This window comes from Pogona vitticeps, chromosome 6, assembly GCF_051106095.1.
Source record: "Pogona vitticeps strain Pit_001003342236 chromosome 6, PviZW2.1, whole genome shotgun sequence".
In the NCBI taxonomy this organism is placed as follows: Eukaryota; Metazoa; Chordata; class Lepidosauria; order Squamata; family Agamidae; genus Pogona; species Pogona vitticeps.
Window position 1 is genome coordinate 103854974 of NC_135788.1, and position 20535 is coordinate 103875508.

Here is a 20535-nt window from a genome sequence, read left to right on the forward strand (position 1 = left end):
ACCCCCTAATGAGTTTCCAGAGCTGAATAGGAATTCAAACGTAGGCCTCTTGAGTCCTACTCCATCGCTCTCAACATGACATCGCTCTCTGGGTATATAACATTTAAATACTGTACATTGTTTAAAGACTATAGCCCAAATCCTGCTGAGGGAAAATGCATGTAAGGGCAACCACATAGCAATTCTTCGCTCCAGTAAGCTGCCCATTGAAAGTCTGATTTTTGCAACTAGTACATTACTGGTCACACAAAACAGAGTCTGCTGAAACAGTGAGATGATAATACAATCCTCCTTATGTGACTGAATCTAAGAATATGATTCTGGCCCATAGGTCTATGTTTTTCATGGGGAGACAATTTTAATATCCATATACATTTCAGTACAGTGGTGCCCCGCATGGCGACGATAATACGTTCCCAAAAAATTGTCGCTATACAGATTCGTCACTATGTGGGGCAAAAAAGCCCATAGGAACGCATTAAAACACGTTTAATGCATTCCTATGGGCAAAAAACTCACCGTTATGCGAAAATCCTCCACACGTCCATCATTTTCGCTGCCCAGTAAGCAAGGAAAGGGCATGAAAACACTGCGGGCGACCATTTTTTTTACCCGGTGGCCATTTTGGAACCGCCGATCAGCTGTTAGAAAAAACATTGCAATGCAAAAATCGGTAAGCAAAATGCTTACCGATCATCACAAAGTGATGTTTTGCCATTGAAAACATCATTATACGATTGCTTTTGCGATCACAAAAAGCAAATTGCTATGCGGATTCGTCGTTAAATGAATTGCTCGTTATGCAGGGCACCACTGTACTATGTGTTGTGGAAATGAAGACAGTTAATCTATCTGCAAGAGCCTTTTGACTACTAGCTGTGTGAGAGCCGCTTTAACATCAGTGTTTCTCAGAGAATATATGAGTGGGTTAAGGACTGGAGTCACTACTGAGTAAAGGATAGCAATAACCTTGTCTTCTTCTAAAGAATAAGCTGAAGTAGGCCGAAGGAAAGTGTAAAGTATTGTAGAATAGTAAATGCTGACCACCAAGACATGGGAAGAACATGTAGAGAAGGCTTTCATTTTTCCTTCTGTAGAACGGATTTTGAGGATGGTCCTCACGATAAGCCAGTAGGAGGTTAATGTCAATGCACAGCTACCTATAGCAATGAGCACAGAAGCTGCAAAAACCATGGTTTCATTAAGACTTGTGCTCGAACAGGAGATCTTGAACAAAGGTGGCAGCCCACAGAAGAAGTGATTGACGAGGTTGGAGCTGCAGAAAGAAAGCTGTAGAACAAGTCCGGTGTGAACTGCCGAATTGATCATACCTGTGAGCCACAGGCCAGCCATGGTCCCAAAACAAAACTCCTTTCTCATGATGACTGTATACTGGAGAGGATGGCAGATCGCAGCGTACCGGTCAAAGGCCATGAATGCAAAGAGCAGGAGCTCGGTCCCTAAAGCCAGTGTGAAAAGATAGACCTGCGCAATGCAGCCCGCAAAGGTGATGCTCTTTTTCTGTGACAAAATGGTTTGTAGCATTTTGGGAACAGTAATGGAAATAGAACATACATTTATTACAGACAAATTGATAAGCAGAAAGTACATTGGTGTATGGAGCTTGTGACAAGTGCTAATGGCGAGGATGATGAGGAGATTGCTAACCAGTGCTGCAGCATAGATGCAGATGAAGGCCCAGAAAAGGAGCATCTGATGTTCAGGGGAGCTGGATAGACCCACCAGGTTGAATATTGTAATGGTAGAATGGTTCCTCATGTCCAAGATGATGACTGTGGAGGGCTAGATTTAACAACAACAATGTGTTTGGTTAAAACTTGTATTTGTTATATAATACTAGTCAATGTTTATATAATTTTTATTGACTGTGTTTGACTGATGATGATGATGATGATGATGATGATGATGATGATGATGATGATGATGATGATCTCTGATACAACACAATTAAAGCTGCAAAAATGGCAAGATTGGGAACAGCATACATATTATACCAATATTTGATTAGTGTTTTTTGGTTAAAACTTGTATGTTATATAATACCGCTCAAAGAGAATGTCTTGTATTTCCAGAAGATAATAATTTCACTATATACATGTCAGATAGGAACACATGCATTAACCAGGAAGCTCATTGAATTCATCAGTCATAAGATATGAACTGGTCAGGTCATATTATGATGAACATCCTTAGGCTTAATCTTAGGAAATTGGATTTAATATTACAGCCCAAATTTGTTCTCTTGGTAGCAGATATACATATGCATGTAAGCAGATTGTTTCCCTTTTCAGTCTGAGCTGTTCAATGGTTGTACAACAGTCTACAGCTTGTATTCAGTTGCCTAAACTCAGAGCAGAAAGAAAATCAGCTCAGGCAGGTTGAATGTCATGTGTCCATTCTCATGCTAGTCATGAGACTGATCATCTAAATGGTCACACAACAGAGAACCTGCTGTAGCAGAAAGAATACTTATGCAGTTTTCCTTGTATTCTGTGTTTAGCCAACATCTACTAGCCTGTAAATGGTGCAACTGTTACAAAAAAATTGCATACATTTAGCTCAGTTCTTCATTTGCTATCTTACTTTCTAGTGTGACCAGGGCAAAAGAAAATTTATAGGTGAGACCCACCCAGTCCCATTTCACAAGCCACTCCTGCATTCCACTATTGTCATGATAGCTTATATAAAGACTACTTAATTTTACAGCAAGCCGGTGAGCTGGCTAAGGAGGGAAAATAATGATCCCTATGGCCAATTGGTATGAAACATGGTTACCCCAAGCTAGGGACAACGTTTTATTCATTGTTCAGCAACATAGTGGTTTGTGACCATTGTAAGGGGCACCAACCAACGTTTCGAAATGAAATACCTGTTTCATCACACTTGATTCATATGCTGCCTTAACAGCTGAGCCAAAAGAAAAAAAGAAAAGAAAGTGTCTGGGAGAGGGGAAGATTTGTTAGTACAATTTTTGTCCCAGATACTTTTTATCTTGGGGGGGGGGAAGTCCATTGCAAGTGGCACAATTCCTCAAGTGACAATGCTGTAGAATGTTTGTCTAACAGGCCTAGTTCTGTGTGAATTCTGGACAAAAACATACCTTCAAGGGATTAAAATATCCCGTCCACATAGATAAGGGTTAAGAGTTGCTAACCACAAGACTTTTGGAATCAGACTAAAATAATATTTTCAACTGTTCTGGTGCAGAAAGGATGGAGAAAGGACTAGGTGCTCACCTTGGATCCAGCTTCTTGCAGTGAAATGTTTCCTTTTCATACGTAGCCTTCTCATGGAAATCATTAGAGCTAATGATCAGTAGATCTGATGCCTGCAAGTAATCACAGGTGTATTCTGTGGACAATTTCTGATATAGCCAAGAGTGGACACTTATTTCAGAAAGCTAAGCTGTGTGTCATCAGATTCTAAATATGTCCTTAAATAAGGTATAGATGCTATCAGAGGGGAAAATCTCTGGAGATATAATTAGAATAATTAAGGGAAACACAAAGTCTTTGTCAATTGCATGTGTCTTACAGGAGGAGGAGGAGAGCCATACCATGATGCCATATTGTTAGACTGAGTTTCTTAAACATGCTAAACATTCATCATTATTCTTGAAATATTCTCACCTGCAGTTGACCATGTTTATCTTTTTAATTAAAGTGCATATACACAAAGACATTACTCATCCTTATTGTACTGATATTGTTTCATCACTGCAACGTTCTCCATCAAACTGCATTTACTGCATTACTGACATATTTTAATCACTTAGTATATTTTCCATCATATGATATCCCAAAAATACAATTCATGTAAAAAAAAAAACCATTTATGGACCATATGTAGCTCATAGGCTGTAAGTTGCCTATACAAGTTTTAGATGGAATTAGAGAAATAACATATTTATTACATTTTAATTTTTGAGTCCTGCCATCCTTTGGTGGGTCATCAGGAGCTCCCTCTTCCCTCTCTTCTTCCATAAATGAGGATACTAGTGCTCACAATAAAACAAGATTTATTAAAGGTGGGGTGGGGGTGACCAACAACAGTAACTTTTTGCAACAGGCTCTTGGCAAGTGCTAACATTTTTGGGCATTGAATTGGACACAGTCCAACAGTCCAATAGGCTCCCAGAGGTTAAATTGTCTGAACACATAGTTCATTGAGACAGCTTCAAGAAACGGTAGGCCACCTTAACGTTCTGTGCAAGGTGGTGGCCCTAGGTAGACCTTTCTTATGAAGGGCCTTACAAAACCTCATCACAGGAGGAGACTAACAATGGGACTGAAAGAAGATCTGCGAGTTTGGCTAGGGGTTTTGGAGGAATTCAATTGGATTCCCTTCTGGTGGGAGGAGTTGTGTTTAAGGTCTGAACTGCAGGTTCAGGTGGATCCAGCAGGGTCAAGTGGTTATGGATCTTTTTCAAAGGTAAGTGCTGTGCATGGACGTAGCCCGGCAGAGTGGAACATTCAGGGAGTCACCAGAGACCTCACCTTTTTGAAGCTTTTTCCAATCATTGGTGCTTCGTGGTTGTGGGCTCACGAGTGGGCTAACTCTGTGGTTATGTTCTGATGCGATAACCAGGTGGTGGTGCACATTGTTAACTGCTTGTCATCTAGATCGTAGAGAGTAATGGTTCTTGTTAGGGCCCTCACTTTGAGGAGCTTACACTTTAATATAGTTCTTCAAGCTCACCATAGCAATTTGGTCTTGAGTTCCTCTGCCCCTTTGAAATCTGCCTTGTACTTCTGGGAGTTCTCTGAAGCCTAACTTATAGGATTTTGAGCATAACCTTGCTAATGTGTGAAATGAGTGCAATTGTACAGTAGTTGGAGCATTCTTTGGCACTGCTCTTATTTGGGATTGGGATGTAGAACTGATCTTTTCCAATCCTCTGGTCACTGCTGTGTTTTCCAAACTTGGTGGCATATTGAGTGTATCACCTTAACAGCATCACATTTTAAGATTTTAAATACTTCACCTGGAATGCCATCACCTTCACTGACCTCGTTAGCCATGCTTTCTAAGGCTTAATTGACTTCACTCTCCAGGATGTCTGGCTCAAGGTCAGCAACCGCACTATTTGGGTTGTTCAGCAACTGCTCGCAGGCATGACATAGAGGGCTATCCATTTATTTAATTTATCTAAAGAATTTTTATCTTACCTTTCTCCTTAAAAAGAACCCAAGATGGCTATGTTCATATGTGATTGAATGAACAAAAAAGGGGAGAACAACAAGCATTGAGACATTATTTACTCATTTATTTATTTTCTTGCTTATTTATTCATCATATTAAAAAGGGTGTAGCATCCATCCTGCTCATGAATATTTATGTTGAAATTTGCATGCACCATTAGGAGTTGGTGACAGTGGAGTTAAGTGGGGGAAAAGAAAAGGAGAGAGAGGGAGAGTAGGAGTAGGCAGTTGAGAGTGGAGAAAGAAGGTTGTTTAGTTGAGAGTTAACGACATTGACTGGACTGTTATCACCTGTAACAATAAACAATTTCTACTTGGTTCTTAAATAATACGTTGCCTGGACCTCTATCATTAATAGTGAACTAAGTTGGTGTAATGAACTGGTGGCAGCTGAACAACACGGCAGCTGAACTACACGTACTGTGTGCCTTTGTTTGGTGAAACAAGTAAGGGCCATGCGGGAACGTGACAAAGGGTTATAAAGTATTTCATTGTATCAAGAAGGTCTATATTCGAAGCTACTGGAATTAAATTGCCTTTCCCCCTTTGTCATCAGAGACTTGGTGATGCCTGCAAGCGTTCTAAGCTCTGTGAGAGCTGCAAAACATTAAGAGATGGTAGAGGGTGCCTCTATCTGTTGCCATGGAGCATTCATTTCTTTTTTGGAACTGAAAGAGACCTCCAATACTGTATATGTTTTTGAAAACAATAGCACTAAAACTGCAATAAATTGCAAGGATAAAACAGCTATACATAAATCAGGCTAAATTGAATACACAATTCATGAAGTTTAAAACTATTCAAAGCAAATAAAAAGCCTTCAAAGGTAACACAACAGCCTCAGTCTTTAAAGAACATGATCATTGGAGCAAAAAATGGTTTAAATTAAATTGATTTTGTTTGCAGATGGAAGGATGAGGAAGTGGGATTTGCATCACTTAGGAGGATTTAGTTTCTTCTCCTCACCAGATACTCCTACCATTCTTGTCACCAGATGATTAAAGGCATACCTTTTAGAAATTGCCTTCCTCCACTTTTGGTAAATTGTTCCCTTTTAACATATCTATTATACTATTCCCAATCACAAGTTAGGAAAATATATTTCCTCCTCAGTTATTCTCATGTCACACCATGAACTACTGATATATCTTGAGCTTTTTCTTTAGATATATATGTGAACATCCTTTTCTTTGGATGTAACTAACAAGCGTTCCAACTTTAATTATGCTTTTTAAGCATTTTCCAGAAAAGAGTTTTCAATTCTTTGTTTTTTAGACTGTATATCATTGGGTTGAACATATGATTGGGTTAACAGTGTTGTTCACAGTTGATGAGAGGTGTACATTTTTTACTATTGGTTTCCTCCACTATCAATAAATTGCCACCCTTTTATATACTCATTAGATTATTCTCTATAAGAATATATCAAAATGCATTTCTCAGCTATTGTCATGACACACCACATATTTGCATACCTTGAATCATATATTTGGATATAATTAAGTAGCTTTGCAGCATTACTTATGCTTTCCAAATCTTTTCCATAGAATAACTTTCAATTCTTTGTTTTTCAGACTATATATGATTGGGTTTAACATAGGAGTTAAAATTAAGTACTGGCTAGAGCTCACTTTGTCAAGGTCTGTGAAAGATTTAGAATGTGGCTGCAAGTTTCTAGAAAAAGCCGAAAGATAAAACAAGCAAACAACAATAAGGTGAGAGCTACAGGTGGAAAAGGCTTTGATCCTGCCTTTTGTGGACTGAATCTTGAGGATGGAGGAAATAATATAAATGTACGAGACCAGGGTGAGGAAGAAGGAGGTGAAACCAAAGAGTAAACAAGAGACTAACAGGCACTTGAAATTAATAGAAGTGTCACTGCAAGACAAGCTCAGTACTGCAGAAAGCTCACAGGTGAAGTGACTGATTAGATTGTTCTCACAGAATTTCAAACCTATGAAAGGCATTGTGTTGAGTGTTGCATCAAGGAAAGCAATGACCCAAGCTCCGCCTACCAGTTTCCAGCATACAGGTTTTGTCATTACGATTGAATAATGGAGTGGGTCGCATATAGCAACATATCTGTCATATGCCATGGCTGAAAGCAGAAAAACATCAACACAGGCAAAATAGACAAAGAAGAAAATCTGTGTCATGCATCCCACGAGGGAAATGGATTTTTTCATGGATATTAGGGTTTCCAGCAGCTTTGGGACAGTGACGGAGGAGTAAGAAATGTCAACAATGGCAAGATGGCTGAGAAAGAAGAACATGGGGGTCTGTAGGCTCATTTCTGTCTTGATAATGAAAATGATGACAGAGTTTCCGATCAATGTTGTGGCATATATTATTAGGAACACAAAGAAGAGAAGAAGCTGTACTTCTGAGTCACTTGAAAGTCCCAAGAGAATAAATTCTGTAAGCTTGGTATGATTTTCTGTGTTGTTGGAATGAACGTCTGTAAAAGGAAGAGAAATAGGTTGAAAGATGAAATTAAATGTAAAATAATCAGACTTTTAATATTACTGAAACCCTCCAACAACTCATGAATTGTTTTAGCAAGGCCTGCTAAGACTTTGGATTAACAATCAGCCTGAAGAAAACACAAGTCATGGGCCAGGGCGTGGACTCACCTCCCTCTATTACCATCTCCATGCAAGAATTGCAGGTTGTTCATGACTTTGTGTACCTTAGCTCAATGATCCCTGACACTCTTTCCCTAGATGTCAAGCTGGATAAAAACATTGGCAAACCAGCTACCATGTTCTCTAGAGTCACAAAGAGAATATGGCTCAATAAGAAGCTGACGGCATATATTGTGCCAAGATCCGAGTCTATAGAGCCTGTGTCCTGAGCATACTCCAGCACTGCAGTGAGTCCTGGACCCTTTGTGCATGGCAGGACAGGAACCTGAACACGTTCCATATGCGTTGTCGCCAATACATTTTCGGTATCACCTGGCAGGACAAAGTTCCAAATAGAGTAGTCCTAGAACGAGCTGGAATTTTTAGCATGTATACATTACAGAAACAGCAACGACTACATTGGCTTGGGCATGTCATGAGAATAGGTATGTTACTTTACTCATGACTAGGAATTTTGAGTCTCTGAAATAATGTTTAAGATCAAATTCAATAACAGCATTTGTAAATTTCTGAGGACACAAAACCATGGCAGAAACCACTCACAGTCACCATGAAAGAGGAAGGGCAGAAGAACAGTTTATTTGCATTGAAGCTGGCATTCACATAACATTATTAGAAGTTGGAAAAGAGAGAAATGCTCAGGACACTGAAAGAGAATATGGCCTTTGTCTCAGAAATATCCTTGATTTATCACTCCTGCTGGAAGACCGTAGCTAAAATTATCGAAGTCTTGTGATCTGGTGGAAGTGCAGGGATGGAGGTTGTCAGTTGCTGAAAAGAACAAAGCATTGAATGACCTGTAGAAGCATAGTCTTTTGAGACTGAAGGATGCCTAATCAATCAGTATTACTGCAGTAGTAACAAAAGGCAGAAATATTAAGAAATATTTACTTAATCTGCAATGAAGGCAGTTACATTCATATAAACTGAGAACTATGTCAGTTGTGTTAATTCATAATTCATTCGTAGACTAGATTCCTTAACACATTGTTTGATAAGAATGCTAAACAGAATTGGCATGTTGCTTTACTCATGACTACGAATTTTCAGTCTCTGAAATAATGTTTAAGATCAAATTGAGTAACAGCATGTGTGAATTTCTGAGGACACAAAACAGCAGAACAAACCACTCACAGTCACCATGAAGGAGGAAGTGCAGAAGAACAAATTATTTACATTGATGCTGGCATTCACACAAAAATATTAGAAGTTGGAAAAGAGAGAAATACGCAGGACACTGAAAGAGATTGTGATCTTTGTCTCAGAAATATCCTTGATTTATCACTCCTGCTGGAAGACCGTAGCTAAAATTATCAAAGTCTTGTGATCTGGTGGAAGTGTGGGGATGGAGGGTGTCAGTTGTTGAAAAGAACAAAGCATTGAATGATTGCAAGATTTGCAATACTCTGCATATGAGGTACATCTGACACAATGATGTAGTTACAACAGTCTTGATCTGATTGCATGTGCCTTTTAGATGGTGGCTTGGGGAAACCCAAGTAGAAGCATTTCTGTTATTTTGGTGTCTCTAGGTACCTGGGGAGAAACATCCTGCATGGCCCTCTTTGTCCGTGTATAACTCAGACATATGTAAGCCAATCTTCACCAATCATGGAAAGATTGTATAGGAGCTTAAGAGGAATCTTGCCTGCAATTCTGTTGTCCATAGGTCCTTGTGTGGGCTGTTTTATTGCCAAAGAAATTAATAAATCAAAAATCACAAAAATGTGTTGATTCGTATTATCAGGGGCATTGATTTGTATGAATACAAATTGATGAATTAGCAATTTTTAAATGAATGTGATCATTCATTTTTTAATTCATGCCATTTCCAAGCTGTATCATAGATGAAGTGTGTTTATATATTTGCCTAGGATCCATGTCAGAAGCACAAGAACTGCATGGGTAGCATCTAGATCTGGAAACAGGTTGCCTAGGCAAGGAAGCTGCAGTCATGGCACAACTGTTTGGAAGGGGAGAAAGAGTGGGTATTATGAAACCCAACACTTTCCCTACTCAAATAAATAATAACTGATAAAAAAATAAAATGATAACTATAAAGAATATTTAGACATCTAACACCCATTCGACACAGAGGTGACACGGACAGTTGTTAGCATATGATTGATGCATATTGGTCATCAAGCGGCTAGAAGTAAGCATGTAAAATCTTGATGCAAATATGCAAGGCTAGTATTTTGTTCTGGATTATCTTTTTTCAGGAATGGGAACAAAATCTGCACCTGTCCAAACTAATCCTTCTGCTGTGTAACTAGCAGGAAAATAAATATACCTTGGCTTTTTAAAAATATTTGCATTCATCATTCATATAAACAACATTTTACATTATTAAAAATGAGACATACCTATATTCTTCATGCTGTCTTCAATATATTCACTCCGAAGAACTTAAATTTTCTCCTTTCCTTCTGATAGACCAACTTTCAATGGAGATACATAAGCAAGTGCCTGGTGATCTCTTACAGTCCTCTTCTAAAAGTCTGGCTAGAGGACTGAAGAAGAACCTCTCCAACAAACTTATATTGTGACTAGACATACTGTATGTCCTGTAAGCCATCCCATGAAAATTATCTGCACAATCTCAGTTCTCAAGAGATTTCAACTGTGACCAAAGCAATTAACATTCTCCATCTACATTAGTACAAACAAAGTGAGAAACAAGAAAGAAAAGCAAAAGACTTCAGCACCCATTCTCCCTACAGGGATAATTTTATTGCCTTTGTTCAATGTTTAACTCTGCCCACCACTTACTCCCATGTTGGGGTATTTGAGTATAAAGAGTTTTCTGAATCTTCTCTCTCTCCTTGCCCCACCTGTGACCTTTCAGTCTGAACCCAATGTCTTTGCTTTGAGGTCTTTGGGGTAAGAATGTTGAGATCTATAGCAAAAAGGTTCTAGGGATCTTGAAGGTCTAAAGTAGGGTTCTCAAACTCAATTTACCTGGGGGCCGCTGGAGGCAGAGTCTGGGTGAGGCTGGGCCACATCAGATTTTCTGCCAAGCGGAGCAAGAGCCTGAGGAAGCCGCCCAGGAATTTCCTTAGCTCGGCTGGGGCTCCAAGGAGGAGAAGGAGGAGGTGCGCGTGAGCCCTCGTCACTGGCCACGACCCCCTCCAGCTCCTTCTTCACTACCACCACCAGCAGCAGCAGTAGCAGGATGAAGAAGCGGAGAAGGGAGGGAATGCCTCTGACCGCTTAGCCAGGGGGAGGGCCCGACATAATGTTTTTTTTAAAAAAACCTCACAGAATTCGCCTTGCCAAAGGAGAAAAGCCCCCACCAGTACCCGCGAAATTAAATAGAACGGGGCGGGTCCCCCCACAGATGTGCATGTGCGCGCATGCACACAAACATACACACACAGAGGGGTCCAGCAACCTTCCTCTGAGGGTCCCCTCAAAAAAAGGAGCACTCAGCAGCAGCAGCTACCCCCACCACAACAGAGGAGCAAACTTTGCGAGGTGAGCCTGTAGCGAGCACGCTGAAGCCTCTAACAACTCAGGCCTCCAGTATGTGCTCACTCCTCTTCTCTAGTAGTTGCCACCAGGTATTGCTGTTTAAATACCAATAAATTACTGAATCATGTGTTTCTTTATAACTTAAACTTGTTTATTTGATTAATAAAATAAAATAGGCAAATCACAAGTGGTTAATCAAGGTCTCCCACTCACTGACACACACAGACTCTTCCCTCACTGACTGTTTGGCTCACAGGCCCATAAACCCACTCATCACTCACTCTCACAAAAACTCTCTCAAAATCCCCCCTCTCCACATCATACACCCCTTTATATATTCCAGCTCCTCCCCCTTCTGCACCACCTTCCGTCCCCTTATTGGCTGATGTTCCACTGCCCAGCTGTGACAGACAGGCGAGGGCAGGGCTGAATGCTATGGAGCCCAGGCAGCCTCCAGAGCCAAGGCAGCTGAAGCAGGACGAAGAGGAGGAGGAGGAAGAGGAAGCACCACTGGGTGCTGAGGCAGCCGCAGGCCAGGCTGCTGCTGGGGGTGCTGAGAGAGAAAGAGACCCACAGAGCTGCTTCCTTGGAAGAGGCGGCAGTGGTGGCAGCTGCTGTTGGCGGCGCTCTTTGAGGATGGGCTGGGAACAAGCTCCGCTCTCAGGCATCGCTGGGCAGCAGCTCAGGTACTCGGGGAAAAGGGCTGGCAGCGCGCCTCGCTCGCTGGCTCTCCCCAAAGACAGCGCCTCTTGCACCCTCCATCTGGAACTGCAGCCTGCCAGCCGGCAGACAGGCAGGCTGGCTGGCAGGCTGCACCTCTGGGTGGAAGGTGTAAGAGGCGCTGTCTTGGGAGAGAACCTGTGAGCGAGGTGAGGCTTTGTTTTTACTCTTGACAGCAGAGGATGCCTGGGCGCTTCGGGGGGCAGGCAAGGCAGGGGCCGCAAACTATCATCCAGCGGGCTGCAAATGGCCCCCGGGCCGCATGTTTGAGACCCCTGGTCTAAAGAGTCTGAGTTGCTCTACCAAGAGTGACCCGGTGGGAAAAACCCAGAAATCGGGCCTTCTCGGCAGTGGCCCCTCGGCTTTGGAACAACTTACCTGTTGAGATCTGCCTGGCTCCCTCACTGAAGGCCTTCAAGACTAGGTTGAATACACGGCTGTACAGGCAGGCCTTCCCTACAGCCATCACATAGTCTATCTCTCCTTTTCTTCTTTTTCTTTTCTCTCCTTCTTATTTTTCCTCTTCTTTTTCCCCCTCTTTCTTTTTTATCTTTCCCATCTTGGATTAATCTGGATTTTATCTTCATTTATTTTTTATATTATATGTAAAGCACCCAGAGTAGACATGTTCTAGATGGGCGGTATAAATAAATAAATAAATAAATAAATAAATAAATAAATAAATAAATAAATAAATAAATAAATAAATAAATAAATAAATAAATAAATATCAGAGAAACATGATACAGGATCTGCACTGGTAGGCCTCTGTATCTCTGAGAGTTATGGACAGTAGAATCTTTGGGAAATACAGTAGTAAATGCAGAACCATAGGCATCATGACACACACACTTGGTACTCTCATTGTGTATAGATGCAAACTGGAAAGAAACAAGAATGAACAGATACATATTGTACATACATATTTATTCTCTACTCTTCTATGTGACCCCACTGATAAGCACACAATATATGCAATATGACCACCTCATGTGGGATGCAAAGGATATGTTTGTTCACTGAGGCAACTTGGTGTCTCACTTGATATAAAACAGGTTTGATGACCAGGAAGTGGTGTTGTCAAATTGGCTTGCCTCCCTCCCTTTCTCTGGGCTATCTATCTATATTGGTGTATAAACCCTTCAATGGAAAACATTCGCGCTGCCTGCAGATGTTCAGTCAGATTTGGTCTGAGATCTTCAAGACTGTATATTCATAGGTGTATGGTTATATTTTTGGTTCTCAGATAAAATATTCATGCCATGGTTGTCTTGTCAGTGGTGTCTCAGAATGACCCTGTGAGAACAGGAGGCAGTATATGACCAAGGTCATCCAGAGAGTTTCATGGTTTGAACCCAGGTGCCCTTAATTCAGGTCCAATTACTACACAATACTGATTTTCAGAAAAGTACATACAATAGTCCATGGCTCATTCCACTATTTCAAATATTATCATATTCCAGGATGCCATTCTTCACATTTTTAAAAAACTGGCGTTACAATGTCTTTTGTGGTTGATGATGAATTAACGAAGAGTCTGTCTCCCACAAATAATATAGTCATCTAAATAGTGCACCATATAGGGAAATCCAACTGTGCACTTGAACGCCCCTTCCAAAATGGAACAGAAATGCTCAAATGCTGCACAACTATGGAACACCCCATAGGCAAGGCAGTGTCCATGTAATAGATGTCATCAAAAACAAAACTCAGTAACTCAAAATCCATGGGGTGCACTGGTAGCAAGCAAAATGCCAATTTAATGTCGCATTTTGTCAGTTCAGCACTAAACCCACAGGCTATGTAAACAGCTTCATGAAATGACGTGTACTGCACTGAGAATAGTTCCTAAGGGATTCTGTTGTGAACTGTGTCCCCGGCTTGGTAAGATAGATTGTAAATCAGCCGTTACTCACTGGATGCCTTGTTGGTTACCACTCTTAGTGGTGAAACCATCTAATTTGGCACCAGTGGCTCCATAAATGGACCAACCATCCTTCCTTCTCAAACCTCCTTGTTGATTCTTGCCTGTACCACATCCTCCATCCCCTTGACCGATTTTATTATTTTTTGGGACGTGGTGGCAACTCTTTCCCCCAGTACAGGGATCCTAAAACAAACTTCAATCCATCCAGCAATTATCTTGCTGCTTCCTTGTCTGGATAAAGCCTAAGTCATTCCTCTAGTACTGCTATCTTAATTGGACTGGGGCCCTTTTCCAGCATTAGCTGGACCAGGAAGTGCCTTCTTTGCTCCCCCTGAATCCCTATTTGCCCTGTGTGGTGCTCTATAAATGGAGCACTGGTTTTTAAATTTGCATGGCTTGCAACTGCAAGACCCTCTTGCATTAAAATCCCAGCAGATCAATCAGGGTTAAACCACCTGGCCCGCCAATGTGCGGGGAATGTTGGATGTAGAAGCCCTCTGGATCAAGTGACTGTAGTCAAAACAGTCTCCCATATCGGGACATAAACTGCAACCATAATCTGGGGTGATGCTCATCCCAATGCATGTTGGGATGAACTGCCACTCTGTCAGGATATTATGACCCACAATATGGAATTTAACCTGTAGCACATGAACGAAATTTTCCTAATGGGCATCCATCTGAAAACTAATGAGAGCTGATGTAGTCCATGGGGTGATACATGAAATGTGTATTGGGCATGAGGTAATGTCTGGAAGAAGACATCCCAAGTCTCGACATGCTCTCATACGGAACCCCTCATTGTAGAGAAGCCACAAATGCCCAGGGAAATCTATGTATGCCCTGTGTATCAGATCCATGTACTGAATCAACAAAAAGACATGCAAAGGTTGTGCCTTTACTATAGTTCCTGCATGGATGAAATAGCCAGGAAACCAATTTGCCCAGCCTTTCTCAGGCTGCTTCTTCCTAAATTTCTCCTTCTCTCTTTTTCCCTCTTTGTCTCCTTCCTTCTCCTCTAATTCACTATTTAAAAACTCAAAAACATCTAAGTATTCTTACCACTAAAATTTTATCCACTGTAGTCAATAGTAGGTGGTCCCCGAGTGCAGAGACTGATTCCCATAAGGGAGGGCCCTACGGGAAACAGAATTGTACCCTGTGTCTTGGATAGGAGGTAGAGACTAGCATCTGATCCCATCCTTAAATCCCCGGGGAATAGCTAGGCAAAGACCAGTTAGGGTAAGGTGCCATTCAAGGCTTTGAAGCCAGTCCAGGTGTTTTCCCCATTGTTGTCCTTCTCACAAAATCCGCTGGTCATTGAGAATTTGATATCTGATTCGATTCAGGTGGACTGATCCCCCCCCAGGGTCACATCCCCTCTTGTGTTGCCCCTGGTGTGTGTGCTGATTCACCTGGAGTGGAACTAGCCACCATTGCTGGCTGCCTCTGACCCTGCGGAATGCCCTCAACTACTGCACCTGCAATTGCCACCTGCCTTGACTCCATCACTTCTGGGGCTCCCCGATGCTTTCCACCTTGTTCTGTTTACTGGCTGCCCTCTGAGGAGGTTGCACAGGGCTCATCAGTGAAGCTGAAGGTGTGGCACTCTTCAACAACAGATGAAGCCACTGCAGAAGACACTCCAGAAAACCTAAGCAGTAACTCTCTAAAATAGCAATGCATGATAACATTAATGTCTTAACTCTGTCATCCTTTGAGCCTTAGAGTCCCTGCTAGACCTACTGGGTGTGACTGCACAAGCTGCCTCTCTAGCAAGCACCCCATCCCATTCAAGAGCACTCTGTTTAGTCAAGATGGCCCTATAATCAAGCCATTCCTCACCTTCAGAGGAAGAATTTGCGGGAAGTGTGCATACAGGTGCCATGCATTTCGCTGGCTGTTTGCCCCTTTTTTATTGTCTTGATCTTTTTTGGACCCACAAACCAGGTACCCAGTTTCAAATAAGACCAAGTCTTTGTTGTTGTTGTTGTTGTTGTTTAGTTGTTAAGTCACCTCTGACTCTTCGTGACCCCATGGACCAGAGCACGCCAGGCACGCCAAATTTACCACCCTTAAAATGCCCAGCATCTACCTCTGTGATCTTATTTATTTAGCAGTTTATAATTATAAATTTTCCTTATTCATATAGTATTAGCGTTCTTTTAGCTCAAATCACGATTTAGCATAGTAATCCGCAGTCCAGGCAGTCCAGAAATAACTCACGCACACTCCAGCAGCATTTCCTCCACCAACGTGTATTTACAGGGTATTTACAGCAGTCTGATAGCATAACGTGTAGCAGTCATCTCAAGCAGGAAGGATACATTGTGTGTACAACTCACACACATATACATATGCAGAACCAATCAGATTACAGGTTGAATCATCCATGAGTTGCATCAGCCCTGCTGAGTCATCATGACTCAGTTTTAACACATCTGTTCATTATGGCTTCTCATTTATATACTCCATTTTGCTGAGACCTGTAATTTTCCTTGACATATAGTAGGCCTCTTTCACCTCCAAGTTCAACTGGTTTATGCCAGTCCCACCCTTTCTTTCTTTCTTTCTTTCTTTCTTTCTTTCTTTCTTTCTTTCTTTCTTTCTTTCTTTCTTTCTTTCTTTCTTTCTTTCTTTCTTTCTTTCTCCTCTACTAGTCCTACCAATTAATAACCCTACAGCCAACCCACCAAAAGGCTGTTTCTCACTCACTCACTTGCTCCTTCTCCCTTTCTCTCCCTCTCTCCCCATTCTTTCTTTCTCTCTTTCATTCTTTTTCTTTCATTCTTTCATTCTTTTTATTTGTTTATTTGTTTATTTATCTATCAGTTAATGTCTCCCTTTTTAAAAGAGTATTTTAAATTACAATACGAAAACACCTCTAATCCAATGATGCCAAAACAAATGCATAATTTGTAGTTACAAACATTCAAAGCAAATAAAAAGCATTCAAAAACAAGAGAAGAACTCCAGTTGCTAAAGGGAACAATGGAAACCAAATGAATACAATGGATTTGCATGCTTGTGGAAGAAGAGCAGAATATTCAGCACCCGGGAGCACTCAACAGGAACGCCTCCTCTCTTCTCCTAACCAGAACCCCCTAACAGTGTTGTTCCCAGTTGATGAGAGGTGTAAATTTTTCACTGTTGGTATCCTCCACTATCAATAAATTACCACCCTTTTATATAATTAGATTATTCTCTAAAAGAATATGTCAAAATGCATTTCTCAGCTATTGTCATGATACACCCCAAACTGCTTACATACCTTGAATCATATATTTGAATATAATGAAGTACAGTAGCTTTGCAGCATTACTTATGCTTTCCAAACCTTTTCCACAGAATAATTTTCAATTCTCTGTTTTTCAGACTATATATGATTGGGTTTAACATAGGAGTTAAAATTAAGTACTGGATAGAGCTGACTTTGTCAAGGTCTGTGAAAGATTTAGAATGTGGCTGCAAGTATCTAGAAAAAGCCGAAAGATAAAACAAGCAAACAACAATAAGGTGAGAGCTACAGGTGGAAAAGGCTTTGATCCTGTCTTTTGTGGACTGAATCTTCAGGATGGAGGAAATAATATAAATGTACGAGACCAGGGTGAGGAAGAAGGAGGTGAAACCAAAGAGAAAACAAGAGACTAACAAGAACTTGAAATTAATAGAAGTGTCACTGCAAGACAAGCTCAGTACTGCGGAAAACTCACAGGTGTAGTGACTGATTAGATTGTTCCCACAGAATTTCAAACCTATGAAAGGCATTGTATTGAGTGCTGCATCAAGGAAAGCAATGACCCAAGATCCGGCTACCAGTTTCCAGCATACGGGTTTTGTCATTATAATTGAATAATGGAGTGGGTCGCATATAGCAACATATCTGTCATATGCCATGGTTAAAAGCAGAAAAATATCAGCACAGGCAAAATAGATAAAGAAGAAAATCTGTGTCATGCATCCCACCAGGGAAATTGATTTTTTCATGGATATTAGGGTTTCCAGCAGCTTTGGGACAGTGACGGAGGAGTAAGAAATGTCAACAATGGCAAGATGGCTGAGAAAGAAGAACATGGGGGTCTGTAGGCTCATTTCTGTCTTGATAATGAAAATGATGACAGAGTTTCCTATCACTGTTGTGGCATATATTATTAGGAACAGAAAGAAGAGAAGAATCTGTACTTCGGAGTCACTTGAAAGTCCCAAGAGAATAAATTCTGTAAGATTGGTATGATTTTCTGTGTTGTTGCAATGAACGTCTGTAAAAGGAAGAGAAATAGTTTGAAAGATGAAATTAAATGTAAAATAATCAGACTTTTAATATTACTGAAACCCTCCAACAACTCATGAATTGTTTTAGCAAGACCTGCCAAGACTTTGGATTAATAATCAGCCTGAAGAAAAGACAAGTCATGGGCCAGGGCATGGACTCACCTCCCTCTATTACCATCTCCACACAAGAATTGGAGGTTGTTCATGACTTTGTGTACCTCAGCTCAATGATCCCTGACACTCTCTCCCTAGATGTCGAGCTGGATAAAAACACTGGCAAAGCAGCTACCATGTTCTCTAGAGTCACAAAGAGAATATGGCTCAATAAGAAGCTGACGGCATATACTGCGCCAAGATCTGAGTCTATAGAGCCTGTGTCCTGAACATACTCCAGCACTGCAGTGAGTCCTGGATCCCTCATGCACAGCAGGAGAGGAAGCTGAACACCTTCCATATGCATTATCTCTGATGCATTTTTAGTATCACCTGGCAGGACAAAGTTCCAAATAGAGTAGTCCTAGAATGAGCTGGAATTTTTAGCATGTATACATTACAGAAACAGCAACGACTACATTGGCTTGGGCATGTCATGAGAATAGGTATGTTACTTTACTCATGACTAGGAATTTTGAGTCTCTGAAATAATGTTTAAGATCAAATTCAATAACAGCATTTGTAAATTTCTGAGAACACAAAACCGTGGCAGAAACCAATCACAGTCACCATGAAAGAGGAAGAGCAGAAGAACATTTTATTTGCATTGAAGCTGGCATTGACATAACATTATTAGAAGTTGGAAAAGAGAGAAATGCTCAGGACACTGAAAGAGAGTATGGCCTTTGTCTCAGAAATATCCTTGATTTGTCACTCCTGCTGGAAGACCATAGCTAAAATTATCAAAGTCTTGTGATCTGGTGGAAGTGCGGGGATGGAGGGTGCCAGTTACTGAAAAGAACAAAGCATTGAATGACCTGTTGCAAGATTTTGCAATACTATGCCTATGAGGTACATCCGATGCAATGATGTAATTACAACAATCTTGATCTGATTGTATGTGCCCCCTATATGGTGTCTTGGTGAAACCCAAGTAGAAGCATTTCTGTTATTTTGGTGTCTCTAGGGACCTGGGGAGAAACATCTTTGTCCGTGTATAACTCAGACATATGTAAGCCAATCTTCACCAATCATGGAGAGATTGTATAGGAGCCTAAAAGAAATCTTGCCTGCAATTCTGTTGTCCATAGGTGCTTGGGTGGGCTGTTTTATTGCCAAAGAAATTAATAAATCAAAAATCACAAAAATGTGTTGATTCGTATTATCAGGGGCATTGATTTGTATGAATACAAATTGATGAATTAGCAATTTTTAAATGAATTTGGTCATTCATTTTTTAATTCATGCCCTCTCCAAGCTGTATCATAGATGGAATGTGTTTATATATTTGCCTAGGATCCATGTCAGAAGTACAAGAACTGCATGGGTAGCATCTAGATCTGGAAACAGGTTGCCTAGGCAAGGAAGCTGCAGTCATGGCACAACTGTTTGGAAGGAGAGAAAGAGTGGGTATAACGAAACCCAACACTTTCCAACCTCAAATAAATAATAACTGATAAAAACTAGAATGATAACTAGGAAGAGTGTTCAGACATTTAAAGCCCATTCAACACAGAGGTGACAGGGACAATTGTTAATATATGATTGATGCATATTGGTCATCAAGCGGCTAGAAGTAAGCATGTAAAATCTTGATGCAAATATGCACAGTAGTACTGAGTTCTGGATGATTTTTTTTCAGGAATGGGAACAAAATCCGCACCTGTCCAAACTGTAATCCTTCTGCTGTGTAACTAGCAGGAAAATAAATATACCTTGGCTTTTTTAAAATATTTGCATTCATCATTCATATAAACAATATTTTACATTATTAAAAATGAGACATACCTATATTCTTCATGCTGTCTTCAATATATTCACTCTGAAGAACTTAAATTTTCTCCTTTCCTTCTGATAGACCAACTTTCAATGGAGATACATAAGCAAGTGCCTGGTGATCTCTTACAGTCCTCTTCTAAAAGTCTGGCTAGAGGACTGAAGAAGAACCTCTCCAACAAACTTATTATATTGTGACTAGACATACTGTATGCCCTGTAAGCCATCCCATGAAAATTATCTGCACAATCTCAGTTCTCAAGAGATTTCAACTGTGATCAAAGCAATTAACATTTTCCATCTACATTAGTACAAACAAAGTGAGAAACAAGAAAGAAAAGGGAAA

General features: G+C 40.7%; 3 protein-coding genes across 3 annotated transcripts; all 3 read right to left on the reverse strand.

The window, feature by feature from the left end:
* Nucleotides 1-843: 843 nt before the first annotated feature.
* LOC110091545 (olfactory receptor 13G1-like) lies at nucleotides 844-4554 on the reverse strand. Its single transcript, XM_020815700.3, has one exon. The coding sequence runs from the start codon at nucleotides 1777-1779 to the stop codon at nucleotides 844-846; it is 936 nt and encodes a 311-aa protein (XP_020671359.3). The 5' UTR covers nucleotides 1780-4554.
* Nucleotides 4555-6739: 2185 nt separating this feature from the next.
* On the reverse strand, nucleotides 6740-10246 carry LOC110091544 (olfactory receptor 5V1-like). The gene is made up of 2 exons (XM_020815699.3): nucleotides 10234-10246; nucleotides 6740-7680 (listed from the first exon to the last, which is right to left on the reverse strand). Exons 1-2 carry the CDS (start codon nucleotides 10244-10246, stop codon nucleotides 6740-6742), a joined length of 954 nt encoding a protein of 317 aa, XP_020671358.3.
* Nucleotides 10247-15371: 5125 nt separating this feature from the next.
* LOC140708011 (olfactory receptor 1E16-like) lies at nucleotides 15372-20214 on the reverse strand. The gene is made up of 2 exons (XM_078378226.1): nucleotides 20202-20214; nucleotides 15372-18247 (listed from the first exon to the last, which is right to left on the reverse strand). The coding sequence occupies exons 1-2, from the start codon at nucleotides 20212-20214 to the stop codon at nucleotides 17307-17309; spliced, it is 954 nt and encodes a 317-aa protein (XP_078234352.1). The 3' UTR covers nucleotides 15372-17306.
* Nucleotides 20215-20535: the final 321 nt, after the last annotated feature.